This window comes from Carcharodon carcharias, chromosome 6, assembly GCF_017639515.1.
Source record: "Carcharodon carcharias isolate sCarCar2 chromosome 6, sCarCar2.pri, whole genome shotgun sequence".
In the NCBI taxonomy this organism is placed as follows: domain Eukaryota; kingdom Metazoa; phylum Chordata; class Chondrichthyes; order Lamniformes; family Lamnidae; genus Carcharodon; species Carcharodon carcharias.
Genome location: NC_054472.1, coordinates 175,160,093 through 175,172,599, shown reverse-complemented (window position 1 = coordinate 175,172,599; position 12,507 = coordinate 175,160,093). Strand labels below are relative to the sequence as shown.

The window sequence follows — 12,507 nt, the reverse complement described above, 5'->3', positions numbered from 1 at the left end:
CACAGCATTGGAGACGGGAGGACAAGATATCTCATCACCTCTACACCAATAAACACAATCACATACTGATTCATTGATAGAAACTCAGCATGTGGTGCAAAGCTTGCCTCGATGTTTTATGGTGAGTTGTATTTTCCTGATGTGAATGTCTCTCCTCGTCTTCCCTACACATAAATGTAGTTAGATTTTGCAAAGGTAGATGTTAATTTAGCATCGAGAATGTAAAAATAAAACTCTAAATGATATACACAGTGGGGGAAAGAAGGTGGTTCAAATCAGATCTCCATTTTAAAGTAATATAGAACTAACACTTAACTAGGTTCTGTTATTGCAACTGTAATTTTTTTTTAACATTGTACAAATTGTACAAGTTATCTCAGACACATGAAAAGTATATACTCACAGAGACATAAAACACCTAGGTATAAAATATAAAGCAGTGTAATAGTTACTAAAAAGGACATGCCTTATTGCTACAGCGATTTTTGCTTTTTTTTTCTGTACTGTACCACAACTTGTTCTGAGAATGTGATTTGCATAAATTATTCAAGTCTGAGAAATTTTCACACATCTCAAATTCTACAATATTTAAAATAAACTTTTCTAACATATCTCTTTATTAAAAGAGAAATAAAAATGTCATTATGTAATTCTCTTAGGCCAGACACAAAGGTTTACACCTTAGTTGTTTTTTTTTCCGTTTCTTACTATTTACTTGCACAATAAAAGCTGCTGTTGGTACAAGGATTTAAGACCCTATCTAATGGTGCTCACACATTCACAATGCCTGTGCATTTGTGAAGGTCTATGAATGACCGAAGAATTACCAAACATGTATACTTCTAGCAAAAAAACCTTGGTTCCCATAGAAATAATTCCACGTTGCATTTTGGACACTTGGATGGATTCCGATGTGTTAAAGCTGAGAATCCAAAACAAGGCATGATGTTGCAACATCTCGTCACCTCTGACCTCTTCTTGTAAAGGTAAGTGGTTAATTTGCATAATTTATACAGGTTTTCTTTTACTAAAGAGCATTTTCCTTCTTTATAAACCAGAAAAAAAACTAATCTCTACAGATAAACTCCCCGTCTCCAGCCACTGCTGTAGACAGGGTTTGGACATAAAGCTGTACAGCGCAATCAAACATACTTACATCTTAGCTCATTTTACAGGTACAGCCATAATCAAGGCACAAAGATCTTCTACAAGTATTTTTCTTCAATAAAGTTGTACAAAATAATACATTTTACAGTCTGTACAAGATAATAATCAGCAGTAAAACAAACCAAAAATAAAAACAAATGTAGGACTATTTGTCCATTCATGATCTAAGCTAAGGGATCATAATGGACAGCTTGAACAAACATTAGTGTGTGATAGTTTTCAGCCTAGGTGTATAGACCGAAGCAGTTTCTGTTCAAGATCTAAGATGTGGTGAGACTCGATAGCCCCAAGACCTCAGAAAATTGCTCCTACTTGTAGGACTTGGACATCCTGCCTCTTTTTTTTATTTCTTGGCCATCACTGGCTTAAGATGAGGTCCTTTTCTTTCAGCCGCCCTGCATTTCTTAATGCTGAAAACAGTGAAACTATTAAATATTGTGGTGCTGCTACATTGTGTGAACTTCCTCGACAGTTTTTTTTTAATTACCCGATGCAAAAAGTGCATTTTCATCCTAATATATTTCCCCCATCAAGTACTCTCAAGTGTTGTGTTGAAAAGAAACCCGGACAGGGAGAGGTCTGAAGGTAGTGCCATCATGTGCTGCCCAAGGGCAGAGACGACTAGACGGTAGAGCTACGAGCCTGCAGGGAGACAGGCTGAGGTGTACTCAGGCGTCTGTCAGACACAGAGGTAGCCAGAGGGCTCAGTGGAACCACAGAGAGGGAAAAGCAGAAGTTTTTTTAAAAAAAAGATAGAATGTGATGCACAAAAAATGGAGAGGAAAACACAGGAAATAAGGAATGAAGGAGGAGTTTAGAGAGCAAAGTTGACACACTTCACTCGTATTTCTTCCACCCTGTGCGGGCACATTAAGAAAAAGGAATCAGGGAGTCCAAAAATCAAGAACTCAAGTTGTTTCTCCATCACAACAGTTCATACTGGCGAAGATGCATCCTTTGAATAATGTCTCGACAGTCATTGAATACTCTGCGGATGTTTTCCGTGTCTACTGCACAGGTGAAGTGAGGGTAACAGTAATGCCGTCCATCTCCACTTGCTGTGCTGATCCTCTGCAGAAAGAAACAACACCTGTGATTATGTCCAGGCTGCCAAGTTACTCAGCACAGAAATACAAATGACAGTGTATGTATCCTTTGCAACATTATATGTTTACCCTCTTATCCTTCAGCAATAAAAATGACACAGGCTTTACTGTATCACTATAACAACATCAGTAGCCTTTAGCATAGTTAATAGTCCCACAGCATTTCACAGTAGCATTACGAAACAAAATTTGACATGGAGACACGTTAGGGATAGGTTTTAAGGAGTGTAATGAGATGGCAGATAATAATTGCCGGGCTGACCAAATTCCAAAGGTAAAATTGGTCAAGCTAACACAACAATTTTGCAATTTGTATTTATTACGAGAAGGTATGTACACTGAAGTCAGAAGTGAAGAGTCCACTACCACCTTTGGAGATCTTAAAGATTAAATGATAACATTCATTAACAAAAGGAAAAGTTCCACACATAAGATTATAGTTACACAGTCAGGCTTAGTCTTATAACAGTTCCCAAAAGATTTCTACTTAACTAGACTCCTAACTACATACCCCTTTCATTGAACAGTCCAAATAGATTCTTAATCTATAAAACATCCAGCAATATTACCACAAGCACCCATTGTTGCTACAAGGGAGGTATTTCACAGCTTCTCTCTCCCTCGGCAATGGAACGCCAAGGTTTTTAACAAAACCTTGCACTCTGGACCAAACTAGCACTTCTATTGGGTGGCTAGAGGCTACTTTTTCACAGGTTTATTTCACACAGTCCACCTTTTATTTTATTCGTTCATGGGGTGTGGGCGTCACTGACTAGCCCAGCATTTATTGCCCATCCCTAATTGCATTTAAGAGGCAACCACATTGCTGTGGGTCTGGAGTCACATGTAGGCCAGGCCAGGTAAGGATGACAGATTTCCTTCCCTAAAGGACATCAGTGAACCAGATGGGTTTTTACAACGATTGACAATGGTTTCATGGTCATCACTAGACTTTTAATTCCAGATTTTTTTGCTGAATTCAAATTCAAAATCTGCGTGGTGGGATTCGAACCTGGATCCCCCAAGCATTATCCTGGTCTCTGAAATACTAATCCAGTGCCAATACCACTATGCCACCGCCACCTCGCAAGATCTCACAAGACCACTCCTCATTCTGCTTTCAATCTTTCCTTAAATACACTTTCTCCCTTTTGATTCTTTAAATTCATTGTTTCAAACTTTGAAACTCAAACTCTTCCAAATATAAGATTTTTTATGTTTCCATCTTGTTTTTGCTTTTGGGTCAATAAGCCATGATACCCCAGTGCTTGTTTACCTAGAACTCCTGCAAGGTGCAACCATTGTCCTTCTCACCTTCTAATACCCCACTGAAATTCAAACAACCTCTTAGCTTGTCTACAAATGCAAATGTTAGCTCGTCCATTTCCATTTCAAAATGCCTGCTTACACCTAACCCCTTTGATGATCCAAACCTTGCAGTCTGACTGTCTTTAGTTTAATTTATTCACACACACAAGCTTGCTTCAGTATCCCACAGTAATATTAGGAAAAAACTATATTCCTTTTACAGGAGCAGCTTAAAGAGGGGAGATAGATAGAGAGGCAGGGAGGTTAAGGGTGGGAATTCCAGTGCTTAGGAATTAAGGAGGAGCACAGAGATCTTATAGGGTTTAGGGTTGGTCAAGTTATATTGGGCACTTAAGATCTGTATTATCTATAGTTTCCTAAAGTACCATTCCAGATCAAAATATAAAAGGTATAGGTAAATATGAAACCAAATTACATTGACACTCCACAAAAAAAAGTTTGAGGATAAAATTGCAGGGAAGGGAGGGGTAAGACAAAAAATACACCTTGAACTAAAGGGAGAGGAAGGGAGAAGCAAGCTAAAGCATTAAAAGGGCGAAAAACCTTGGTTCATGCTCTTATATTTTTCTCAAACTACGGGCTTTGGCATTACTCATCAGTTTTTGAATTATTAAATAAAATGTAAAACTCTCCACTGAAAACAGAAAGTGCTGGAAATACTCAGCTGGCCTGGCAGCATCTGTGGAGAGAGAGAGAAAGAGAGAGAGGTTCAGTGAAAACCTCAAAGTGGCAATTAGCCCTGGGTCTGACGAAAAGTTCTTGACCTGAAACATTGGGCAGAATTTAGCCCTTGATGGGCAGGCGTGCCCCCACCGGCTTGGCGGCGGGCGAGCAGCCAAACTCCGCCGCCAAAATGGGCCCCGCTGCCATTTTGAGTGGGCGGGCCAATTAAGACCCGCCCAGCGGGCCAACCAACAGGAAGCGTTATGTGCTTCCTGTGCAGTAGGGGGGGTGGTGGGAAGGGATTCCCCAACTGTCAGAGTGCGCTCTTTCACGTATGCGCACTAAAGAGCGCACATCTCCCTGAGACTAAGTGCTGTCTGTCTCAGGGATAGCGCTGAAAGTTTCATCAACCTAAAAAAATAGCAAAATAAAAAAAATTTAACATGTCCCCCTCATGTGACAATGTCACATGAGATGGGACATGTTAATAAATATTACATAAAGTTTATTAAAGTTTTTAAAAACAGACATGAAACCTCATCCTACTGGTGGAAGAGGTTTCATATTTTTTCAGAAGCCCGCTGGGACTCCTGGCCTGCCCGCCAGCCTTAAGGTTGGACGGGCAGGTCCTTTAATTGGGTTAATTATCCTGTCAATGGCCTCAATTGGCCATTGACAGGTTGGCGGGCAGACAGCTGATCTTGCTGTGCCCCCGCCTTCCTGAAGATTTAAATGGACCGAGATGACGTCGGGGGTTCCTCCCAATGTCATCCCGCGTCGACAAGTGGGCCCCACTCCCCAACTCGGCGATGGAAAAATTCTGGCCATTAACTCTGTTTCTCTCTTCACAGGTGCTGCCAGACCTGCCGAGAATTTCCAGCACTTTTTGTTTTTATTTCAGACATCCAGCATCTGCAGTATTTCGCTTTTGTAAAACTTCCCATCGGGTTCCACGAGCAGCAGCTTTGACGCATTGATTTTTTTTCCCGACACTGCATCGATCTCAATTAAATACTCACAAGAAACTCATCCCGTACAAAATATTTTGCTCTTGTCACTCTCGTGTCTTCTCCAGGTTCTGGAGTCGCTATTCCCAAAACAAAGAAAAAATGAATTTTTTTTTAAAAAAAAAGCTCAGTTCAAGAAACAGTTTATTAATTGTTAATGTTTGCTATCAATCACGCCAAGACTCGCCAAACTAAATCATTCAATGAGTTGAAGCCTTTGACAGACTTTTGAATGGCTCCAAAAATGAAATGAATGTAGGAATCATTTAACAAAAATTAAAATGAAAAATAATCAGACGTATTCCTTTTTATAGCACCTTGTTTTGGAGAGGTGTGGGGCAGGGGGGTTCTAAGATTACGCTATCTCATAAATGCAAATTATTAAACTGTATTGGATGGCACTTTATCAGTGAAAGCCTCAAAGGGGCAGTCAGCCCAGAGGGGCTGGAAACAGGTCGAGGGCATGGGGTAAAACAAAAAGGATGGGTCAGAAGGACAGGATAGGGCTATGGGACAGCGGGAGGTCTGACCGACAATAAATGAACTGGGAGGGGCCTGATAGGCCACCAATAAATTCACTTCACGGAATCACACAGTGCAGAAGAGGCCCATCAAGTCTGCACCGACACATGAGAAACACCTGACCTACCTACCTAATCCCATTTACCAGCACTGGCCCATAGCCTTGAATGTTATGATGTGCCAAGTGCTCATCCAGGTACTTTTTAAAGAATGTGAGGCAACCTGCCTCCACCACCCTCCCAGGCAGTGCATTCCAGACCGTCACCACCCTCTGGGTAAAAAAGTTTTTCCTCACATTCCCCCCTAAACCTCCTGCCCCTCACCTTGAACTTATGCTCCCTTGTGACTGACCCTTCAACTAAGGGGAACAGCTGCTCCCTATCCACCATGTCCATGCCCTTCATAATCTTGTACACCTCGATCAGGTTGCCACTGTCTTCTTTGCTCCAACAAAAACAACCCAAGTCTATCCAACCTCTCTTCATAAATTAAATGTTTCATCCCAGGCAACATCCTGGTGAATCTCCTCTGCACCCCCTCCAGTGCACTCACATCCTTCCTATAATGTGGTGACCAGAACTGCACACAGTACTCCAGCTGTGGCCGTACCAAGGTTCTATACAACTCCAACATGACCTCCCTACTTTTGTAATCTATGCCTCGACTGATAAAGGAAAGTGTCCCATATGCCTTTTTCACCACCCCACTAACATGCCCCTCCGCCTTCAGAGATCTATGGACACACACGCCAAGGTCCCTTTGCTCCTCAGAACTTCCTAGTGCCATGCCGTTCATTGAATACTTCCTTGTCAAATTATTCCTTCCAAAGTGTATCACCTCTCACTTATCAGGGTTAAATTCCATCTGCTAGTTATCTGCCCATTTGACCATCCTGTCTATATCTTCCTGTAGCCCAAGACACTCAACCTCACTGTTAATCACCCGGCCAATCTTTGTGCCATAAAATACTTATCTTTACAAATGCAATCAGAGCATGTGAGTAATTACTTTATAGAGGTTATACAGAGGAAAAATAGGTGCATTCCCCATGGCAACACCTCGACCAGAGTCCACTTGCCTTTTCTGAATTTAAACAAAAGCTCGGAGCTAATGGTACCCAGTTGCATTCTCCATGGCAATGCCTTGACCAATCAGAGTCCACATCAAACCAATCAGCACCCTTTTCTCAGTATAAATTCTCTGCAGCATAAATTCTTGATCCCTTTAAAATTTGGTATTCTTGCATCTGTACTGATGAGTGCAAGACAAAAAGCTTCGACAGCATGTCTCTTTTTTCAGTAATAATGCTAGGTCATTTGTTAATTTTTAAATCTGAGATCGATAGATTTTTGCTAGACAAGGGTATTAAGGGAATGGAAGCCAAGGCCGGTGAATGGAGTTAGGTTACAGATAAGCCATGATCTCACTGAATGGGAAAACAGGCTCAAGGGGCTAAATGGCCTCCTACTGCTCCTATGTCCTTGTTCCTAAATAGGCTTTGCACAATTTATAAGTCTCTGAAAGCATTACCATCATCTGGTGTAGTATAGCGTGTATACTCTGGAAAATAGTCTTCAATTTTGGACTTTCCTGCCAACACTTTCTCGGCCAGAAGATCTTGCTTGTTCAAGAAGAGGATGACAGAAATGGTCCGCAGCCACCTAACATAAAGGGACAACAGCAAGCACATAGTAAAACTGCTCATTCTACTTAGGTGGTGTAGTGCTATCTGGGATTTGAGTAACAGTCACACACTGTAGTGCGTCCATACACATCTAACATGGCCTAAGAGTTACTTGCTGCTCACCCTGCACTTCTTATCTGTGCTCAATGTGAATTTGAGGCACAGAGGGAAGCCATCTGGCCCATTGTTCCTGCCCCTCAACAAACATCCACACGTACAGCTTGCTCCATAGGCAGCAAATGGATGGGATTTGGGCAAATCATGCACCATCAAGCTGCTCTACAGGCAGCTACGTTGCGCGCACACACACCCCCCACCCCGGTGTCAAAACTCTCATTATATTTGTTTCAAGGTTTCAAATTTTATGCTGTACCTGAAATTGGTCACAAGTCCTGCAGCGATGTAAAAGAGTGTTTATAAAGTGTATTACATAAGGTACATTTTTTGTCTTGTCTTTTAACCTTTGGAGATTATAGTTCATTACTGTACCAGTACAGTAATGCCCTCAGCCAGCCAAATCATCACAGCTTCTCAGCAGAACAGACCACTAAATACCAAACAAAGATGTGTTGCTAGGGTTAGATGAAGAGGGGCGGGAGAAAGGCTTGTCTGGAGCATACAGCATAAAGGCACGTCTAAGGGTCAGGATCTGTGCTGTAAATTCTATGTAAGAAACTGAAGTATCCGGAGTTACATCACGTAATTTGTTTATTGCTCCCCCACTCCTCTCCTGCTGTGATTATACTTCCTCAGATGCTGATCATTCTCGCGAGTGTGCGCTTGACAAAGAACTTAAAAATGTAATAAAACATGTCCCCTCATATGACTCTCTCACATGAGCAGGGACATGTTTATAAATTAAGTTTTAAATTTATTTTATTTTATTTTTTATTTGCTTTAGGAAACCTCATCCTGCCCATGGGTGAGGTTTCCTAAAAAGTGTAAAGGCTGCTTGGCCTTTTCATCTGCCCGCCAACTGTAAGGTTGCACGGGCAGTGAAAAATTTAGCTTAATTGATCATTTAATGGCCTTCGAAGGCAGTGCGCCCTCTGACTGAAATATTGCGCGACTGCGTGTTGAAGTTGGGACGCTTGCCTGAACTCAACGCACGACATTTCACGCTCGAGCGGGTTGGGCGCGTTCCTGCCCACTGAGTTAAAACTTTGGCCAGAGAGAATGAAAATCGCAGCAAGCATGCCCTAAGCGTTTCAAAAAAGAGCGTCAATCATCCTTTTAACAGGAAAACGTCAAAACTGGTTTTTCAAGTTTTTTTAATTCATTCACGGGATGTGGGCTTCGCTGGCTGAGCCAGCATTTACTGCCCATCCCTAATTGCCCTTGAGAAGGTGGTAGTGAGCTGCCTTCATGAACCGCTGCAGTCCGTGTGGTGTAGGTCCACCCACAGTGCTGTTAGGAAGGGAGTTCCACGATCTTGACCCAGCGGCAGTGAAGGAACGGTGATATATTGCCAAGGCAGGATGGTGAGTGACTTGGAGGGGAGCTTCCAGGTGGCGGTGTTCCCATCTACCTGCTGCGATTGTCCTTCTAGACGGTGGTGGTCGTGGGTTTGGAAGTTGACAGCCAAATGATGAATAGAGTATATGTGTAAACAAAAAGGCAAGTTTTTTTTTACCTGTTGTTCCAGATGCTTTTGAAGAGATCAAGAGCTTCTCGGAGTCGATTGGTGTTGTTGTCTTCTCTTATAACCATGTTGTAGCTACTACTAGCCACCACAAAAATAATAGCCGTGACGTCTACATGCGATAAGTTGCAGCAGGCCGATCAATTGTGACGATTCAATTCAATCCAGGGAGGCGGAAGGTAGGGGTGGGAGAGGATAGGGGAAGGGAGGAAGACAGTAGAATTAGAGTGCAGAAAAGAAAATATGTCTGAATTCATGTATAACTTATTTTGGTGACAGAACGTGTTTCATTGCCTCCAATGCTAGTGTTATAACCAATTGGTCTTCAACAGAACCTGATGATGACTATGTTTACTGAAGTATTATCAATCTTTACCAGCAGAGGCTGCATGCTGAACATATTGATTACACCCAACATGACCACGAAGGCGTCTACAACTGAGCACTGGCTTGCTGTGGTGCTAAAGTAAAGACCACTCTTCAGAACTTAAATGCACTGCAGACGTGACAATATCAGGTCAGCAGCCCAGGAAAGCAGTTTACTTCACAACAATTACCACAGCAGGCTACTGAAAAGAGGAGCCGGTGGCATAGTGGTAATGTCATTGGACTAGTAATCCAGAGCCCCCAGGCTAATGCTCTGGGGGGCATGCAAGGGTTCAAATCCCACTGTGGCAGCTGGTGGAATTTAAAGTCAATTAATAAATCTGGAATTAAAAACTAGTCTCAGTAACAGTGACCATGAAACCATTGTTGCAAAAATCCACCTAGTTCACTAATGTCCTTTAGGGAAGGAAATCTACCGTCCTTACCCGGTCTGGCCTACATGTGACTCCAGGACCACAGCAATATGGTTGACTCTTACCTGCCCTTTGAAATGGTCCAGGGAGCACTCAGTTGAAGGGCAATTAGGGATGGGCAACAAATGCTGGCCCTTGTCAGCAATGCCACATCCCATGAAAAAATAAAAAAGGACCAATGAGTTCAAGAGGCAATTAATGTGTTTTTGGAGAGGAAAAGAAAAGGGATTGATGGATATAGCAAGGAGGCAGGAAGGCTGCTTTGTGCTTTATCAAAAAGGTATTGGGCTTATTGTTCTTCTTGAAAGATCAACCCCACTGTGTCCCCTCCCCCAAACTAACTGATTCATTTATCTTTATTCTTTCGAAGGACACACCCAAACAGTACTGATTATACCTCCACAAAATTGGGTGTGAACAGCACTGTAACAGCCTCAACAACCATCCTGTTTATGCAGATGGCACCATCTGTACAAAGGCCTACTGCTGATTGGCTGAAGAGCCCAAATGTTTCAGGCGGTAGGTTCATTTTAAGTATGCAAATTGGGTCCCACGAGATAAGAAAATAAGACCCCCTAAACTGCCAAAATTATTTTTGTGGAGTCAGGTGAATTGATCCTCCAGGCCGCACAAGAACAAATCTGTGCCACTGCTGCCCTGGGGTATTCCCGTTCCAAGACCACCACCATCTCCAGAAGTTACTCAGCTGCTGGACCCCTGACCCTGACTCCTAGCCTGAATCTGCTGACCCTCCAGCCGCTTTGTTAAGAGGTGAGCAGGCATCAGTCCTTAATCTAACCCCAAAAACCATCAGAAAACAGATTGTTCCACGAGCCCTTCCTTTGCCACTTACTAGAACAGCTACCCTTATGTGACAGCAATGTTTAGGTAGTAGCTAACCAGTATCTCAAGTCCTGGATCAGAATGGTGTCAATTGAGAATCTGCTCATTTCCAATCAGATAATTTATTTCCCTATCTGCATTTTGCACCATGCAAATTTACTTGCTAAATTGGACTTCCTGAAAATCCAGTTCAGTAAGGAATGGAAATCAATGTGCTTGACATAAACCTCAAGCTATTCACACCCTGCGCATTTTCAGCTGTAGTTCTGCAACATGCAGAACGTACATGGATTCATGAGCTAATTTATGAATAAGAATTGGACAATGGCCATCACCTGATGCCTTTTGGAATCTGAACAGGGCTTTGTAAACTTGATAAAGTGACAACATGCTAAAGAAAAAGAAGGGGAGAAAATGGCAGGAAGAAATTCAGTAGTGAGCACTAAATTCAGTAGTGGGCACTAAATTCAGTAGGCATGTAATTGTGGAGCATTAGGAAGAGTGAGAAACCCAGGAAAACAACTGAGGGCTCTTTCTTACATTAAAGGCTCCTCCATGATTACTAACCATTGAAGCACTGGATCCACTTTCTACGTTCATCTCTCTGTCCTCCCACATCAAACATACTGGGAAAGAAAGACAGGATAACATAGTTAGGAGTCTTGTTCTGTATATTAGATAGTGAAATATACAAAGTTTAGAGGTTGGGGAAGTGTGAGAAAGTGTGACTTGTTAAATAGAGCGACGAAACAGTTTACAATGACCTTCTGTCGATAATGGTAGGACATTTTCTTTGATGTGATTTAATAATGCAATGATTTTCTTGACTATGTAATGACGTAGAAGCTGTTAATTGAGACACACCACATCATCTTTTGCTGTTGAATGCTATCCACAATTAATCCACAGAGCATTGTTTAAACAGTTTCCTCTTTGATTGAGGAAGCCAATTTGGAACCCCAAAGCCATTTCCAACTTCTAAGTTCCTGTATTGATCCCAATCAGTGTCAGGAATTTTAAGCATTGCTCCCTATTCTCATACCAACATCTGCAGTATCCTTCTTGGATATAGCCCTTACCCTTTACCAGGAAATAATTATAACATGTACCTCTCAATTAGCACCTCAAGTCTTCAAAGAGACCGCAAAGTCAGCGCATGACAACATCTGTCACCCATGACCAAGAAAAATGGGAACCAGTGCCAGGAGAGGAGTTTGAGAAGAGTACAAACAATGTGAAGTAATGAATAAAGGTGGCTTCATTGAATACTGTAAATTCACAAAAGTAAATGGGTGGAATTTCAGTACTCCTTCAACAGGAATCATTAAAATAACTTGGATTTGAACAGAACATCTCAAAGCACTTTTCAACCACTCAGTTGAAACAAAGTTACTGCAGTGGAGGCAAAGGTGGCAGTCAGTTTGCATGCACAGCAACTGAATGAAAAATCAGATAATATACATCTTTTTTGTGATATTAGGATGAGGGAGCTTTGTTGGTCAGGTCACTGAAGAATTCTTTGTTCACTGGATAGCAGTATGCGATCTGTTATCTCTGCCTGGGTAGGCAGACAGAGTTTAACATCTCATTCGAAAGACATCATTGTCAATACCTCAGTTCTGCATTCAAGTGTCAGTCTAGGCCGTCTTTTTAAAAATTCTTTCATGGGGTGTGGGCGTGGCTGGTTCCCCCAGCATTTGATGTCCATCACTAATGATTACTGTAAGGGTCTTCAGTAAAACAA

At 42.0% G+C, this 12,507-nt stretch overlaps 1 protein-coding gene across 3 annotated transcripts in view; it reads right to left on the bottom strand.

The window, feature by feature from the left end:
- Nucleotides 1-318: 318 nt before the first annotated feature.
- The window catches only part of LOC121279210 (guanine nucleotide-binding protein G(s) subunit alpha-like), a 343,050-nt gene continuing 330,861 nt past the window's right edge, over nt 319-12,507 (bottom strand). For all 3 annotated transcript variants that reach the window (XM_041190239.1, XM_041190240.1, XM_041190241.1), the window contains exons 8-12: nt 11,331-11,389; nt 9,112-9,232; nt 7,325-7,455; nt 5,285-5,352; nt 319-2,238 (exon numbers count right to left, since the gene is read on the bottom strand). In XM_041190239.1, coding sequence (XP_041046173.1) covers nt 2,092-2,238; nt 5,285-5,352; nt 7,325-7,455; nt 9,112-9,232; nt 11,331-11,389 — 526 coding nt within the window. In that variant the 3' untranslated portion in view covers nt 319-2,091. The remainder of the gene's footprint in view (nt 2,239-5,284; nt 5,353-7,324; nt 7,456-9,111; nt 9,233-11,330; nt 11,390-12,507) is intronic.